We start from the raw sequence: 19,299 nt of genomic DNA, 5'->3' as shown, positions 1-19,299 counted from the left end.
GATTCCCGAGTAATATACATGTACATATGAAATAAATTTAAAAGGAGCAAAAAAATAAAAGAATAATAGTACATATTTCTTAATAATAATAAAAAAACAAATGTGACCTAAGTTTTGAAAGCACCATTATTAATAATAAAAGATATGTGAGTATTTATATAATTATTGAAGATTAAAAATATCATGGACAGATTATGTTCAATTGTACTGGAATGTTTTAATCATAATTTCACAAATAGGTACTTACCCAAGAAAGTTTTTTATGTCAGGTTTTCACAATAGGTACCTATGCGAAAATGTTATCAGAATACTAATGAACTGCTGATGTAGACAGAAACTTTGTGAAATAAATATTGCAGTTTGTACAACATTCAAAATAATAAAAAAAATAATGTGAAGCTGAAAACAAATTGAAAATATTTTTTTAATCCTAAGTACCTGTCTTTCGATACACGGAAAATTATTATTTCAACATAAATATCTAGTATAACATAACATTATTTATGAAAAAAAATGTTTGCAGACAAGGTTTGGATTTCAAGGGTGTAATTAAGATTGAACATATTACACAGATTGGTAACATTTTAATGAAATATAGAAGTCTAAGCATTTGCGGGATTCATAAACTGTCACTGGCTGGTTTAAGTAGCCACTTTACATACTGTGTAACATTCACCATTCTGCCTATATTTATGCATTCACATATTTCTATTCTTCCATCTGAGGATTTTTCTGAAGTTAAAGAGCTGAAATGAATGTTACACGACGTGTAAAGTGCATCCATTATTCACTTCATTGTACTTTCTTAAATAAATCCTCAGAGTGGTTTTTTATACTCATTTTGTATAATTTTATTTTGTAGATAATTTTCATTAAATAGTTACAATAAATTATACGTATTCAAATAAAACATTTGTGTTTTTCAGAAAGAATTTACATTTAAAACAAATGGAATCATTTAAGGGTAATATTTTTGTAGAATCTAAATCTTATAATTACAATTTAATATTAAGTATCACATTATGTAGTTTGGAAATTGGTTTTACTTTAATTTAATCTAGTTGGTTTACTGTGAGAATAAAATTTAAATTTTCTTAGTTATATGTACATATTATATTTGAAATCAGTCTTTCCGTAAACCTAAAGGATCCGGATTTGGGGCACCCTCGACTTGGCTCGTGGAATTAACAAGATTGATAACTTTAAGAGGAACTTCCTTAAGATGAACCGTTGTGTTCTGTTGGACATTAGTTTTTTTGCTCGTTTTAGCTTGTTCCGATCGGCCTGCTGATGAATTGGCGATAACTTTTTTGACCAATGGTTTATTTTCTTTTGTTGCCCCAAGGCAATTATTGGCTTCGTTAGCTTCTAAAGCAGGTTCTACATCGGGTGCAGTGTGGTATCTACTCTTTAAAAGAGTGCACAACTGAAACAATTTTTATAAATTAAATGAAATTAATATAATAAAATAATGAAAGACCAAGTACAATTGAATACAATGACTAAGTAACATTACTTTACAGAAAAGTTTTTCACTGCCTAAAATTTATCAATAGCATATTTATCACAACTCAAAAAACTCATTTTTACAGTTTTGAAATTACTTCGTCTATGACGTCACTAGTTCTAGTCGGAGAGTTCTACTGATCCGTAAGTTGAGAAATCTATCATTGGTTTATTCTTAAGAACTTGCGACGTAGTTCAAAGTAGTTATATTTTATACATTTTTTGGTACGTTTTTGAGAAACTTCACCGTACAATTAAATGCTCCCATTTTTAACGTGTCAGAAAACATTTTTAATATTCAATTTTCCGTAGCGCTGAACTACCTCATTACGGCATAATATTGTTTTATTTTATTTGAGGCCACATAAGTATTTCTAAGAATCATGCTGTTAGTTGTGCGGATAGGAATCAGAAAGACCTTCAGGTGCAATTTATTTTGATAAACGAATATTGTATTGCTAAAAATTACATTAAAATATTTATAATATCAAATTACAACCGTTGTATTAATTACCGTTGCATATTGTATAAAACTTACTTCAGGATTTTTGATGTTAGGCTCTCAACTCAATTTTAATTCATGCTTGCTTATAATTTCTACCAAAACAATATAAATGGTATTATAATGTAAATATGTATAGTATATATCATAATACTTGAAAGAAAATACATAATTAATATAAAAATAATAGTTACAACTAAATAATATAACACACAAGAACATAAATTAAATAATACCAAATTAAACAGGTCAGTGAAAAATAATTTATTTACAAAATACATGTTTAATATACAATATACACCCATACTGTTGGGCTTAATGTAAATATGTTCAGTATTCCATGTAAAAAATAATAAAACAGAATTGATATTTGACTTACAAATTTTTGTATTTGTAAATGCCATTGAGGTGGCATATATATATATATAATATTTGAATAAATAAATAACATAGATAAGTGTAATAAAAATTGTACTGTAACTAGATCAAAATTGAAGCAAAATAATACCTCCCGAATACCGCCAAGAGCCTGGTGGGCGGGGTGAGAGGGGGGCACGGAGGAAGGGAGAGATCGCCGTATCGTTTCCTCATACTGCTTCAACTTAATGTTACACAGTGTCATTACACTATGTGCATGGAATAACTCTTCCCGAAGTACTTCAGGTTCCTGACAATTTTATCAAACAGGTTGAGGTTTTCAATGAATTATTCATACCAATTCGGTTGTTAGCTTGACTGCTTTAAAAAATACAAATAATCACCCTAGAACCTCATTTTAGAGGGTTTTTTCAAACTTAAGAAAATCAACATTGATTTCATTGGTAGGCAGAGAAGATAGAACGCCATATCACTCTGTCTTTGCACACAGACCTCGCTTCCTCCACATTCATACATCTTCTCATGCATGCACACCGATTATTCCTACTCCTGACATGTCCATCTTCAAGTATTTGATGGACTTGATCATGCCATGTATTTCTCGGTCTTCCTCGTTTTCTGCTGTCTAATAGTGATAATTAATAATCTTTGTTAGGATTTCTTAAAGTATTTTGAAGTCATGTTATATTTTTAAATAAAATTAAGGAACTAAAAGTAAACATTATAATTTACATGTCCATGACTTCAATTCTAAAAGACACTTTACTATAAGGACTAAAATAACCTTTTCTGGTTCTTAAAACTTGAGGGAAAATGTTGATGTACAATATTTCAATTTAATTAGCAAGATTAATATGTAATGGTCAGCTCGTTAAAATAATGTAAAAGTTTTTATTTTATTTAACAAACAAGTACATATATATATACTTACTCGTAAAGTGTACCCATCGACAATCCCTAAATCATCGGCAGTGCTTGCAACTTTGATATTTGGTACCAGCTCTTTATTATCCACAGCCGATCTAAAATAATGCAGAATAGGATTTAAACATTGGCATAAATTGTATGACTTTTTTATGACCACGTTATTAGTATTTGTAGTGTTAACTTACCTAAAATTTGGAAGATTTGTGTATTTCAAATACTCGAATTAAATCTTGAAAATATACTTGTAAAGTGTAGTGAAGTCACAAACGAGAGTTTGCATATTAAATTAATTGTGTGTATTTTTGTATCTTTGTAAGTGCTGTAGTTACTCAAAAAATGATTAGAATTGAGATTATATTATTCCGTTCAAAATAGAATTGGTTAACAATTTACAACAGGGATGGAGAACACCTTAAATGAGGGAATATGGAAGTCTAGGCATTTACAGGGCTTATGACCTGTCATTGGCTGGTTTAAGTGGCCACTTTACACACTGTGTAACATTCACCATTTTGCCTATGTTTGAACATCCAAATTTCTTTAATTCTTCCATTTGTTGATTTTAGTGAAGTTAAAGAGCTGAAACCTTTATTGTTGCGAAGAGATTCATCTGACTGAATTATTTCACATACTAGGCAACGCTTGAAAACAATTTTTCAACTTAAACCAGCCAATGACAGGTCATAAGCCCTGTAAATGCCTAGACTTCCATATTCCCTTATTTAAGGTGTTCTCCATCCCTGTTGTAATTTGTTAATCTTAATGACTTCAGGGGGGGTGAAATCCAGTCTTTTGTCAACGAACATTTGGACAAACTCAAATATTGTAATGAAACCAACTGGTCGAAGAAGAAGTTTGAAAATTGAAAAATTGTTTTCAGGCGTTGCCTAGTATGTGAAATAATTCAGTCAAATGAATCTCTTCGCAACAATAAAGGTTTCAGCTCTTTAACTTCACTAAAATCAACAAATGGAAGAATTGAAGAAATTTGGATGTTCAAACATAGGCAAAATGGTGAATGTTACACAGTGTGTAAAGTGGCCACTTAAACCAGCCAATGACAGGTCATAAGCTCTGTAAATGCCTAGACTTCCATATTCCCTTATTTAAGGTGTTCTCCATCCGTGTTGTAAATTGTTAATCTTAATGACTTCTGGGGGGGTGAAATCCAGTCTTTTGTCTACGAACATTTGGACAAACTCAAATATTGTAATGAAACCAACTGGTCCAAGAAGAAGTTTGAAAATTGAAAAATTGTTTTCAGGCGTTGCCTAGTATGTGAAATAATTCAGTCAGATGAATCTCTTCGCAACAATAAAGGTTTCAGCTCTTTAACTTCACTAAAATCAACAAATGGAAGAATTGAAGAAATTTGGATGTTCAAACATAGGCAAAATGGTGAATGTTACACAGTGTGTAAAGTGGCCACTTAAACCAGCCAATGACAGGTCATAAGCTCTGTAAATGCCTAGACTTCCATATTCCCTTATTTAAGGTGTTCTCCATCCCTGTTGTAAATTGTTAATCTTAATGACTTCTGGGGGGGTGAAATCCAGTCTTTTGTCTACGAACATTTGGACAAACTCAAATATTGTAATGAAACCAAATGGTCCAAGAAGAAGTTTGAAAATTGAAAAATTGTTTTCAGGCGTTGCCTAGTATGTGAAATAATTCAGTCAGATGAATCTCTTCGCAACAATAAAGGTTTCAGCTCTTTAACTTCACTAAAATCAACAAATGGAAGAATTGAAGAAATTTGGATGTTCAAACATAGGCAAAATGGTGAATGTTACACAGTGTGTAAAGTGGCCACTTAAACCAGCCAATGACAGGTCATAAGCTCTGTAAATGCCTAGACTTCCATATTCCCTTATTTAAGGTGTTCTCCATCCCTGTTGTAATTTATTAATCTTAATGACTCCCGGGGGGGTGAAATCTAGTCTTTTGTCTACGAACATTTGGACAAACTCAAATATTGTAAATAGAATTGGATTTAAAAACTAGATACCTACCAAAATAATAATTGGCCTCGCAAAAAGAAGTTTACTTTAGTAAAAAATATTGTTTAATAAACAATCTCAAGTACAGAAGTTTTTTTTTAATGACTATTTATACAAATCAACTTTTTTGGAAAATTTATTGTTTAAACGATGACTGTTTTTCAGCAATGTGATTTTCCAGTTTACTTTTAAAACAATCTTTAAAAGTTGAACTGAGAAAACATGGAACGTTTTGATAAATTGAGTTTCGACTGACATTTCTTTACATTTTGGATACAAATTCAACATATTTTAAAACAGTTATTATGTAATACGACGTACATATTTTGTAACCAATTGTTATTATATTTGTATTTCAAGTGATAACATTTTAACATACAGTGTGTGTGTGTAAAATATGTATTTATTTATGGTTGGAAAACGTGGGTGTTCTTTGGTATTGTGAAATATTTATTAATATTACAATAGAAGTCAGCATTGTATTACAGGCGGAAATTACATAACTACATTAGGAAGAATATCATACTTCTCCTTTCTCAACTTAAATAGCAAATATGAGTACACACACATTTTTATCACATTCCATTTCTTACGCATATTCGGTTCAAAATTAAATTCTCAAATTAGATTTTTTAATCCTAGTGAGGAATACATCGCCGTTCTGGTAAAACAATGACGCAATTGCAAAATGGTACACTTTTTAGGTGAAACTAGTAATTATTTATAATTGAGTTTCAAAGAAGTGACTAAATATGGTGGTTGTTTGACGGGAAGCAGCCTAAGTAAGAAAACGCATGATTTTCATGGTTTTTATGATTTATTTTTCAACATCATCACGTTTTACGGCAATACACTTTTCAAGATGACTTTTCAACTTCTTCATTCCTTTCGAAAAGTAATTTTGCTTGAGCTCTTCCAAATAGTGTGAGGTTTCAGCCATCGCTTCATCGTTTGTTCCTAAACTGCGTCCTCCGAGCCACGTTTTTAGGTTTGGGAACGGGAAAAAGTCGCAAGGGGCTAGATCTGGTGAATACGGTGGGTGGTCGATCAATTTGTAGCCTAATTGGTTTAATTTTGCCTGCATGACGGCCGATCTGTGAGCGGGTGCGTTGTCATGATGGAAGAGAACTTTTTAGTGAGCCAAACCAGGGCACCTTCTCTTCAATTCGGCTTCAAAACGGTAATGCTGTTTAGTAGTCTCTAATTATTGTTACAACCTTTTGCAAGTAATCAATAAGAATAATGCCTTTTGAATCCCATAAAACAGTCGCCATCAACTTACAGGCTGATCAAGTTGTCTTTGCCTTCTTCGGTGGGCCTTTGGCGCGTTTTCTGCACTGCTTATACTGTTCCTTCGTCTTCGGCGTGTAGTAATGGACCAACATTTCATCAACAGTTTACCAAAACCTTCTCCGAATCCGTCACACGTGTGCGTTTTTGGTCGATATTGAGCAAACGCGGCACCCATTGAGCGGATAGATTTTTCATATCCAAATGTTTGTGTATGATGGCCTGTACACGCTCAGTTGATATTTTGCAGCCTCTGCTAGGCTCACGGATTTTGATTCAACGGTTTGCCATAATCATATCACGGATTTTGTTGACGATTTCTGGTGAAGTGACGATATTTGAGGGCCCTGGGTGGTCATCACCAAAAACACTCATATGTTCATGAACAAATTCAGCTTTCCAAAATTTAACTGTAGCTAGCGACGGTGCAAACTCGCCATAAACTGCATCCAGTTCGGCTTTCATTTCTGCATTGTTTTTCTCTTTCTTGTAAAGGAACTTAATCTGAACGATATTTGTCTATTTCTATTTTTCACAAAATCACACATCGCTGTCAGTAAAAAAACACAACTTAAAGTTCACTCATTTGTACCATCCAGTTTTGAATTTTCGGAGATAACATAATGATTATTTATTATTATTACAATTTATTGAATTTGAGTAAAAAAAATATACTATGACATTGACATTTTTGTTTTAAAAGCCACATAAATATTTTAAAGAACTATGCAGACAGAAAATATATTCTGGAACATTTCTGCATACTTAACTCAAAACGGTCAATTTTGACATGTGCCATTTTTATCACTCAGGTGTGAAATCAATGACACTAATCCAAATCAATTAGCATGTATTTAAATAAATATATCAATGAAGTATTATTTCAAATTACGTTGTGGCAAACATTAATGTTCAAATAATGACACATCTGCCATCTAGCGGCTGGTTATAGTTTTGAACTAGAGTAATTTTTTATTTCCATTATTCTTTATTATTTTAGAAATGAATTCAGTTGTTAAACCAACATTTCAATTGCATTATTGTTTTACTGAAACAGTGATATTAAAAATTATTATAAAAAACAAACTGATGTATTTGATAAATGATAATAATTACCAATTACCTTGGTTTAGATTTAGTTTTTAGTTTTCTTTTAGTCGGGATTGATGTGGATTGTGCAATTTCAGTTGGGCAAGTGAACGGGCGAGAAAGGGGTTTCATATACTGGTCAGGGTGCTTTAAATACAGAGCGTGGTCTATTATATACTGGACGTCAATCGTAGTTGGGTAGTGCATCAGATGTGTCAAACAGACCATTGAATCACCATTAAGTACTGAAAAAAAGTTATTTAATTAAATACTGATGTTTTTTTGGTTTTTTAATTACCTGCCCAACTCAGAAGTCAGAAGTGAGGAAGAAATTAATTTAAATTCAGAAGAGCATACATTCTTGGCTTTCTGATTATCTTTAACTCTTAATTTTTTTTAATAGTGATACATTGTCAGCAGAAATTTGAAATGCTGTAGAAGGCAATGTGTGAATTGTGGAAGAAAGAAAAAAGCAGGTTTAAAAATATTTTTTTTTTTACATTAGTTTTTGTCAATATGTAATTATTGTATGACAAAAATTGGAAAATAATTATATGAACAAAAACAATAAACGCGTTTTTACACTATCTTCTTAATTTTCTGAAAAATTTATGCTTTGTCAATATAAATTTTTATAATTCTATAAAGACCTATTTATTTAATTCCCAGTATTTTTTTTTTCATTTCCTAATCTCCATATCTCTTTAAATGTTAAAATATGTACCTGAAGAGGACAATTTATCACTAATTACTTATAAGTTTTGCAATTATTAAAGTTTAATTTTTATAAACTTACACAGAGATCTTATAGCGATAAGCATTGCCACCATTGTGTATCCGGCAAGGGAGAAATCTTTCCCAACCGCAAATATTGCATCCCACAAAACAAGTAAATCGTGAAGTGCAAATTCTCGTCCAAATAAAACTCTCAACCATCGTCTATGGAAAAAAAAAACCATAGTCATCACACATGAAGAAAAAATAAACAACATTAGATAGGTACTGACAAAAAACATTATGGTTTTTGCATACATACATACTTTTATAATTATTTTGTTGTTTTTTTTTAAATAAAAAAATGATTTTTTTAGCTTGGTACCATCTGCCATACCAGATATTACATGTTATCAACATTAGTTTTGATAAAAGAACAAATTGATTTTAAAGGAAGTTTAGTAAATGAAGTTACTGTGTAATTATTTTAGTTTTTTTCTTTAATACAAAAATATTGGAATATTTGGTGAATAATAAGAACTTTATTTTAAACTTTTTTGTTTATAAATTTATATAGCTTTAATCAAGAGCTAGACATTAACCAGTTTCGAGGTTACTACTGATGGTATAAATATTTGTTTTTAATTTAAAAAATATAAGTTTTAGGAAAAATTCTTACATTCCAAATAACGAAAGAGCGATATCACAATTTTGAAGATGTTCTGCTAATTCTGGATCCTGAGGAATAAGCAAACGGTCCCGAATCAAAGCAAGATGACGGACAACTTCATTTTCCGGTTTTCTACTTTGTGTCTGAAACATTACAAAAATAATTTATTATGGAAATTATACAGGCTGTAACAAAATACAACAGTATAAGATACAATAATAATTCAAAAAAGGCCAATTACAGATTTCACATTTATATTTATTATCATGGATATAATTCTAAAAATAAAAATTATGTAGGAAGAAGACATGGTAAAGTGCCGATTAGTTGATAAAAAATTATGGAACTCTCTACAGTTCTCTCCTATCTCTCTTTTTTGTACTTTATAAATTAAAAAAATGACAAAACAATTAATAAGATGAAGGCAGTATGCGTAAAAGTTACATATAAGTTAAATTTAGAATGCCTTTGATAGACCTGGGCTGCGATTACAAACACTATCTTCATCGGTACATATCGAAGCGGTATAAAGTAAAATCAATATTTATGTACGAATATGTATATTATTTATACGAAAATTTTAAGTATCTTCGTCGGTAACCTATAATTAATGTTTAAAAAAAAAAACACATTTTTCATACTGAAAACATAATTTTAATTTGTAGATAAATATACGGGTCCCGATAAAACTGTTGTATTTATAGTGTAAAATGGGTCTTGTGAAAAAATAATAAAAACCAGAATTATATTAAACATTTGAAGTAATACACAAACGCATTCACTCTTTACCTTCTCAAGACACAAATAGGTACACCCAACTGAGCAAAAAAAAAAAAAAAATATTTTTCTCTTATTTTTAAGAATGTAAATTTATCTATTGATTATTTTTATATTTATTTTATAGAAACATACAATCAACAATATGAAAAATAAGGTTCAAAGACAGACCAGTGAAGTTTCTAAATAATAATCATACAACTATATAACCAACTTTCTTCATCAATTAGAGTTATAAAACCACTACTGAGGTTTTCAAGAGCTGTGGCGATGTGGCTCTTGGACAAGGCAAAACGCCCTTAAAACAAAGTGTTTTATTTATGTATCATGTTTTTAATGCAGATATGTGTATATGATTATGTGCTTGTGGGAGGTATAGTGAGTGGTGATAGCGGGGTGGTCTGCTGTCATTCGGGTGAATTTACAAATATTTAAGCGAGTGACCGTGGATCGCCTTGCTGTGCTGTCTGCAGGTGCGATACCCTACCGTTACCACACCATAATGATACAACTTGCATCTATTATGGTACGGGTTTACCTACATAAATAGATGCAACAAAAAAATAATATTGGAAATATGCAGAGATCATTTTAGTCTTAGGGATTGTATATAAATATTTTTTAATGTAAGTATGTACACATTGTATTAATATTACTTTTAATACGTAAATGTGATTTTTTTCTTTATGCCCAGTAAATATTATTATTATTTTTATTATTACATAAATATCATAACTTCTAGGGCACTGCATTAGTTTACCAACCAAAGCGTACTTCAATCGTTTTTGTTCCATAAAGGTAAGGTGATCAGTTTTACACTTCAGGTGTCAGTCCAGGGGCTATGAATTTTTTGTGTAAAAAGATATTAGAAAATAAATATTAAATGTCAACTGTCAACATATTAAATGTCATGGGAAAATGAACCCCAGACCTCCTGCATTGTGCCCATGTTTGCCTAAAAACGGTGACCATTAGACCACAAGGCGGACAAAATATATACAAATATAAAACACAAAATGAATGTGTCCTCACTAGTATGTCACGTTCCAAAGTACAGAAAAAATGCTACATTAATAAATTAAATTAATAAAAAAAGAAAACAATAGAAAATACAAATTTACACAATGCACTGCCAATGAAGTACATAAATTAAAATTGGTTTAGTAAAAAATACAGAAATTGTCTCATTTACAAGATTTAAATATTTTTGCTAAAAAAAACGGCTGAAGATTTTTGACATCAAAATAATTCAATACATACATTAACTTTTGTTGGGCGTGGTGGAAGATGTGATGGATTAGTCGGAATATCATTCAGTCGATAAAATGTCTCAATCCCAGCCATTATTGTTTTAAAAAGGGCACTAAAAAAATGTATTTGTGTTACAGAATAAAGTACTTTAATTTCGCATACCGACAATAAAAGTGAGAGAATTATACTACACATAATCTTATGTTTCTTTCAGTAAAGGTATTTAAAAAAATTTAATGAATACTACAACTGTGAAAGCAAGTTAGAAAACTTATTTTATGGGAATTTTATTCTAAAATTAAGAATATGGTTTTAGTAAAAAATCTATTGCAAAAGGATATTTCTATTATAAGTTACCTAAAAACGAAACGGTACGTATTATGTTACTGTGCCAAAATTATCAAATAGTATTTGTTAGAAGTGCACTCAGCGGGCATGACATGACGCCAATTACGAGCCGTTTAGTATGTGCTTGTTTTCAAATCCGAAAATTATAAATGAAAACTTGTGTTTTATACGTATATAAAACAAAAGATATATCGCACATATATCATTAGAATAGTAAAAATCCGCTTTAAATATTCTATATATTTTCAACATTATTCCCGATTTGTGAAAATACCCTATTGTGGCACTTTTATCTTTGAAAAGAAATTTACCGCTTTTCAAATAACGTTTTTTAATATTTGTATAAATTATGTTGGATTTTTTTTTTAATGAATGACAGATAGTCAATTATAACCAAGTTGTAAAAAAATTTAAAAGTCCAATTTTATTTCTTACCACCAGTGAACGATATACCTACAATACGCTTGAAAATCACAATTTTACTGGATAGTAATTAAAAGAAAAAATAAACAAGTACCTGCTAAAAAAAAGGGGCAAAAACTTATTTTGTATTGAAGTTAAATTAAAAAAATAATCTTTTGTAAAATTGCAAATGTCATACAATATTTATGGATTATAATTTTGAAAATTCAATAAGTATTGTATTGGATTGATAAGAGAATAAATAAAAATGATCACTTACTAGCTATCATGTTCCAGATATTCGGGATTCATAATTTCCGCTAATTCCTCTCTAAAATAAATAAACTTTTAAAGTTAATTACGGCCATTATTCAGATCATTACATATTTAATTAATTGACGCCATTAAAGAAAAAAAACATTTGGCTACAGTAAGTAAATATCGTTACCTAAGTGTTGTGTGTTCAGCTGCCTTGTGATCAGATTGTAAAACGAAGAGTAAAGGAGCTAATATCTCATGCATGCCTTGGCGGTACAATAGTCTTGGGGTTTCACGCGCAAAACAGAACAATACATTTACCTAGAATTAAGAGAGAAATCAATGACATTGTTATTATTAAGATACAATAAAAAGCATATATGTAGTAACAATAATAATGCAATAGAAACGTCACATCGTCTTGTAAACTGTAAACCTATAAATAGCGAATGACAATAGCTACGATGTTTTATAGATCAAAGCATAGCACCTTGTGTATCTATTAAAATATTCAGAATTTAACACAGTATTGCCATCACTATTGATTTTTTCACTACATATTTGGAAAGTTATCTGCAGTACATTCAAATCTTCAATAGCTTTTGTTTATCAAAAAGTTTTTGAATAAAATATTGAAAGCGTATTAACACTAATAAAAATTGCATATTTATTTGATTAACTGATGAGCACTTACACATTAACATAGGCTATTCATTTGAATGCAAGGTACAGTGAAATTCTACTGATTTTCATAGATTCAATTTGTTGAGGGGAAAAGACTGAAATATTGGTAGTGTGGAAAATATTGGACTAAAAGAAAGGCGACCACTGTTTTCTATTTCCAACTTCTCCCCCTGCCCTGCCACCAAACTATTACTTTATTTATTTAAGGTTGGTAATACTGATTCGCTATTGTTTTATTAAACCAAATAGTTCAATAAACACAACACAAACATTTAATAATGTATTTTATTTTATATAATTTTATTTCACATTTTCACAAAGAAAAAAAATGTTACCATTGATAATTGGTTGATACACAATCTTGAAAAAAAGTTATTTGACTAAGCTCATTATTGTGTTTAGTACTTTGTAAACCTTGAAATTTTTATGTAAAAATGCTTTAGGATAAGGAACTGATTGTAAATTACAATGTTTTTCAATTACAAATATACCCATAAATAATGGTTAGGTACATTTCTTAATTTATTGCTTGTTATAAGTGAGTTTAATGTTATTCATTAAATGATAACATACCATAGCTAATTGTATATCGTTTTGCTTAAAAAACTCTACTCCCGGAAAACTCCTTACAACATCTAAATTTATTATTGTTTGCAATTCGGCATCTTGAAAGTGCTGATTCCACACGCTCTGCAAGATAAAATTGAATAATTAAATACTTGAAATAATATAACGACAACTAAAATCATTACTATTGTTGTAAAGTTCAGATAAATACCTCGTCTTGTTGCGAAAGTGGATTATCATCATCTGGATGATCACAACTTCGTGGATCACATGAGAGTTTTTGCTTTATCTCAGAATATTTTTTTCTATTCAGTCTTAATCTAGAATGTAATAAAAATCAAATAAATTATGAATTTAATATGACTAAGCTATAATAGAATCGGACACATTTTGGGCCATGAAAAATTTCCCCATACTATTTCGAAAGGAAAAGCAGAGGGCTCAAACGAAAGAGGACAACCCTACTGAGTATCTTCTTCTTCTGTTTTTCCACATCCGCTCCTAAGTGGAGCATGTGGACATCACCAGTTGCCTCCAGGAGACCCTATCGCCAGCCAGCATTTTCGCCTTTTCCCACGTCAATCCAGCGCCCCTTAGTTTAGTCAAATAAAGTCGAAAGATCGAAGAGAAAGGTCTGAGTATACCTAGATCAAATTAGAGGAGATATGAATTACACATTATACACCTAGTCGAAAAGAGCCTAGATCCAGAACAAGCGGAGAAAAAGAATCTAAACCAGAAGACGATAATGGGGTATAGCGTTGCCAACTTCCATCAAGCGAAAATCGGTAGATTCTGGAAAAAATAATTTTAGTTTTATAATCCACCCGAATGCGGTGAACAGGGAGGGGGGGTTCAGCATTGCCAATATCTAGATTCATTGTCCACCAAATGGCCGTGAGCGGAGGTGGGAGGGGGAGTAGCTACTATGGCATGAAATTTAATTTTTATAAATTTTATTCTAAGGAAAAAACAAGGCAATGTTTAAAAATCGGTAGAATTTCAACTGAATTTGATAGATTTCTCTCAAAATCAGTATGGTTGGCAACGCTGATGGGATATGTTTTCCAACATGATAAAAAGTCCACATGCATACATATTCAATAAATTTATATAATAGAAAATACATAAGAAGTGTCTTCATATTACCGCAAATTTTAATTATGTTATTTATTATTGAAGCCCGCTGTTCTTGGTATTTTCAGATAAGTTTGTTTGAACCGGTAGATATAAAATGTAATAATCCTTTTAATCCTCAATGATATTTTATCACTGAGAATAATCTTAATAATTAACAATTAAAATATTTTAAACAACAATTTTGAGCAAATACAAATGGTTAGATAACAATATACACGGAAATGGTTAGATTATACCACGGGGTAATTAGTACAACTAGGTTACTTCAAAATCAGCATTTGTGAGTTACCCACTAAAAACAAACTTTTTTATCCTCCTCCATAAATGCTGTAAATAGACAATTCGTGCATTCAAATTGTCATAATATGATTTTAATGAATCATTCGTGGAGGAAGATACAGGTATGTGTTTTTAGTGGGTAACTTAAAACTCCTGAATTTGAAGTTACCTAGTTGTAGTAATTACCCCACGACATATGAGGCTATTAGAAGCAAACTTAGAAATCTCCACCAAAAACGGGAAATTAGTTATTAATACATAAAAACCTACCTACCCAAATAATAGCGTGATTCAAAACCGTCTCTAAATCTTGCAAAAACAGATTTCAGTTATACTACTTGACACCGCAAACTTAGCATTCTTCATTGAGTTGATGAAGCATAATTAGAAATCTCACAATTCTTTTTTCAATGTTTTTCGCAAATATCTCAGTAACTCCTTCAATGGAGATTTCCAAGTTTGCTTCTAATACAATACCCTCATATAGACTTACCAAAATATTATTTATTGATTCTATGTCTGTAAAAAACATTTATTTTTGGCGATCCGGGGATTAATCAATACAATACAGTATAAAATAGTAAACACAAAAGAAATAAACACAGACTCAACTAAATTACTTACATAATAGAACAGAACTCGACATAGATTTCAATTTTGCATACTAGGTCAGTACTTAGATATTTTAAGCTGCCTAGTTACTATATGATTCTGAATTTTTGAACTTTGTATATAAAAAATATAAGTTCTTCTATGTTACACAATATGCTTATCTTTTTCTAAATCATTGTTCTTACTTATATTTCTAAATAATACGCTTCATTTTATGTTAACCTAGTTTTAAATTTTTTTTATGTATCATTTAAGTACATGTATTTAAATATATGTCATTATTGGTGTAGTTTTTAAATAAATGAACTTACGTTTCCAGCCACTTATCAGATTCCGGTGGAAGAATTTCAAGGAGGATAGCCCAGGAAAGACTGCGCAACCGGGATCTCCGCAGAGCTCCCGTCAGAGCTAAACGCCTTACTTCCTCTAGCCCCAGCGACAACTGACGCCATTCAGAACTAAAAAAGATTGATCAGTTTAACCAAAATCACCTAGTACCTAGACATTCATACTTCTAAGAACATATTTTGACAGAATTCTATCTTTAATCAACCAAAAATGCCACCGGAGCATCAGAAAAACGTTCACGATTCAGAGTAAAAATAGCAATAATTTAAAAATAACAGCTCTTACTCCTTATAATAAATTTATTCCAGTAAAACATTTCCGTAAAAAAACAGGTTATGCGGTATTGCAGTATCATCAAGGATATGCTTGTTAATATTTGTTCTAACCTACACCTAAATTAGAAAAGTAGCTATATCTAAGTAATTAATAGAGTTAGTTATAGGTACTTAATGTCTGCTTTAACCTCCGAGTAATAATGCGTCAATTATTACTCCGAGGCTTTAACAATATTATACACACGCTTTTTAAAAATTCATTGCTCAGTTCTATTTGTGTATTATCTTCGATAATGTGTAAATGATTGTCAGTCGTTTGAATTTGGAATGATCTAACACTCTCCATAAAAGATTCTTCTTTCTCAACCTCTTTTAAGAAAGATCTATGCATCATAATTTTTTCATGGAACCCATAACTAAACTCTTTACGACTCCTTTCATGTTCCTTTATTTTAAAAGAAAAAAAAACTGCTTTTAATATGTATCTAACTCAACATGGGATTTTAGTCCCATGGAGTACGAACTTGTGCCTCAATAAACGTAAATAAATAAATAAATTGCGTATTACAAAATAAATACATTATATTATGTTTATATTAAATTAGAAAAGTAATCCTTTATAACTGTCCACGACGTGAGTTAAATCTAAAGAAAGATAAAAAAGAAGCGAAAAATCCAGTATACCTACCTGATTAACGCAAATAAGTATGTTTTTTCTACTTGGGCCATATATTTTAATTTGTTTTTTATGACTGGATGGAATCACAAATTCCGCATAGAGCTGATGATGTGACAAGCAATAATATTTGTGTTAATTTTAATTATTTTAAATCAAATTTGTATTCATGTTTTCATTTACTCAGAATCATTTCAGATTGATAAGAATAAATTATTGAGTTTGAAATGTCATCTTATTTACGCTGATTGGTCAATGTAAATTTTATCACTGTTGTTTGATAAACACCAAATGTCAAAATTGATATCACATTAAAATATATTACAATTTCCTTTAATTACAAATAACGAAACAAAGGATTTCCAAATATAAAACAGACATTTAAAAATGTTTTTTTGATATATTTAAGCATTTTGTAATCCTTATAAACTATGTCCAGGTTTTAAAATATATTTTGTGTTCAATATTTTCTATTCCAATTTCTGTTCGACATTACTGTCTTATTTTTGTATCCAATAAAATACTTTCAACCGATATTTGAATTTAATATATGTATCCGACATTTAGATACAAATAGATAATAAAAAAAACAGATAAATTATCATTACATGTTTAAAACTTACTACATTTCCTAAAACTGGAATATTTTCAAATATAACATATAGTACAAATAATTATATCTTTAGTACTTTATAAAACATGCATAATTGCAGGAATAAAAAGAACATGATTATAAGTACTTATTTTTCTGGGTGATTTCTACCTACAATATTATAAATTGTGTCGTAAGCTTGTTTGTAAGTTAAATCAAATGGGTACTTTGAAATTTAAAAACAAAGGGAACACAAAGGCACGCATTTCTTACTCGAATTTTCTACGTTTAATGCTACTGTCGGTCGATCCTTGAGAAGGATCGCTGATTTTTGATGAAGACTCAACACTACTGTCATCGCCAGCTGATTCGGCGACCTCATCAACCTGTCAAAAATAACACAATATTAAATTATCGTTGCAATAATTTATTTTATAGTGTATTTTTATTATACTATACCATTTTATATGAAGTGTGCGTTTGTATTCAATGACGCTAATTACAAAAGTGCAATACAATTAGATAAAAAAAACGTGCAATAACACAAACTACAAAACTCAAAATGAAAACATAGACTAAATCACAAACGTCACAAATTATGAAATTATAATCTTGGAATAAATATTAACCCTTTCAGAACCAGAGTAATACCGATTCTATGATTTTTTATCATATTTTTACAAAAACAAAAAATAAGAAAAGTTATGCTTACAAAAAAGCTTACAAAAAATCATGTACTTGAGGAATGACATTGGGGCTTAGAGGAGGTAAAATAAAGTAACACAGTACTAAAGGCATGTATTATTGTTTCATATTTTATATAAAAAGAAAACTACAAAATACACACAAAATAAATTCTTATGTTATGTTTACAATACAATTTTTTTTTTAAATTTAACATTTACAAGTTAAAAAAAAAATATAATCAAGGAATTTTAAAAAACCATTTCTATTTTTTAAATACCAAGAGCCACACCACACTTCTGGCATATTAGATCAATGACCTTTGATGTACAGCTTACACCTCTGTTGTTTGTCAATCAAGGTAAGCTCATGCCTCTAACCATCATATCTGATATCGGCTATAGGACGCATAGCAGGCAGAGTACGGTGTTATTTGGTACTGGGTCCTGCTTCATCCGCAAAACAAAAAGGTCGACCTCGTATTTGAGTTTCATCTCGTATAGACATAAGCATCTTAGTAATTTCCGCCCGAAATTCTATCAAGACCTTAGATTTCTTACCTAATTGACAGGAATGACGTTTATACTACAGCCAAGCATTAACCACACTCATGTCAATTAGATGAAATACAATTCAAAGATAGAGTATTTTGCTTCTTAAGTCTATAATGTAAAACTCTAACACATTGTTGGGGTCAACCCCACCCATAAACCTATTATATTCCGCAATGATAGCGGGACACGGTACATCAACATGGACAGAATCTGCCTGCGACCATTGTCTTACAGTCAATAGAGGGTTGTGTCCCAGATACAACATAAACTGGTTTCCGATCGAACCCGGAGTATCCGAAGAAGCCTCTAAATATTCCGTCTCCAGATAGACATCCCCACTGTCTGATTCCCACTCAGCACCGAAGATATCGCCTTCCAGCATAACAGTAATTTCATTATGCGTCAATGCCATTATTATCTGTAAAAACAATGCACAAAATCATATTACTTACATGTCTTCATAAAATTCCTACATTTAAACCAAAATAGAGGAGGTTTTTAATTAGTATTTTAAATTAGTACCAAACCACCTAGAAAGTTGTATGTATCTAGCATACTCGTACAACACCTTTTGACTACCAATGTAATTCCTGAAGTACCTACATGAATTCGATAATCGAAAAATGATACATAAATAAATATTTATACATCAAAACTATATAAATACATTAGTTTATACATCAATTAACCATTTTAAAAATATTTACAATACATAAAAGTAATATCTTACCATTTAAAAAGTTTAAATCCTTTTGACGCCCAGCCAATTCGAACCA

General features: G+C 30.5%; 1 protein-coding gene across 5 annotated transcripts; it reads right to left on the bottom strand.

Moving 5' to 3' along the window:
• Positions 1 to 990: 990 nt before the first annotated feature.
• On the bottom strand, positions 991 to 17,876 carry TBC1D5 (TBC1 domain family member 5). Of its 5 annotated transcripts, XM_088227380.1 has the most exons (14): positions 17,745 to 17,876; positions 17,559 to 17,671; positions 15,706 to 15,852; positions 13,575 to 13,683; positions 13,370 to 13,486; positions 12,303 to 12,433; positions 12,135 to 12,185; positions 11,114 to 11,216; positions 9,086 to 9,219; positions 8,489 to 8,631; positions 7,727 to 7,937; positions 3,318 to 3,408; positions 2,517 to 2,675; positions 991 to 1,426 (listed from the first exon to the last, which is right to left on the bottom strand). In XM_088227380.1, the coding sequence occupies exons 1-14, from the start codon at positions 17,745 to 17,747 to the stop codon at positions 1,124 to 1,126; spliced, it is 1,815 nt and encodes a 604-aa protein (XP_088083506.1). In that variant the 5' UTR covers positions 17,748 to 17,876; the 3' UTR covers positions 991 to 1,123. The 5 variants fall into 5 exon arrangements, with proteins under 5 accessions (XP_088083506.1, XP_088083508.1, XP_088083509.1 ...); XM_088227382.1 differs by lacking the exon at positions 2,517 to 2,675; XM_088227383.1 differs by lacking the exon at positions 17,559 to 17,671 and having other exon boundaries at positions 17,745 to 17,862.
• Between the last annotated feature and the right edge of the window lie 1,423 nt (positions 17,877 to 19,299).

This window comes from Micrasema longulum, unplaced genomic scaffold (assembly GCF_059751315.1).
Source record: "Micrasema longulum isolate JH-2025_06_02 unplaced genomic scaffold, ASM5975131v1 h1tg000501l, whole genome shotgun sequence".
NCBI lineage: Eukaryota > Metazoa > Arthropoda > Insecta > Trichoptera > Brachycentridae > Micrasema > Micrasema longulum.
This window is presented reverse-complemented; position numbering and strand designations above follow the sequence as displayed.

What these genes read in the sequence shown, in the direction of transcription:
- TBC1D5 (XM_088227380.1), bottom strand. An exon ending in GCTGAACACACAACACTTAG is followed by an intron (nt 12,186 to 12,302) that starts GTAACGATATTT and finishes TATTTATTTTAG; the next exon opens with AGAGGAATTAGCGGAAATTA. An exon ending in CACGCCCAACAAAAGTTAAT is followed by an intron (nt 9,220 to 11,113) that starts GTATGTATTGAA and finishes GTAATGTTTCAG; the next exon opens with ACACAAAGTAGAAAACCGGA.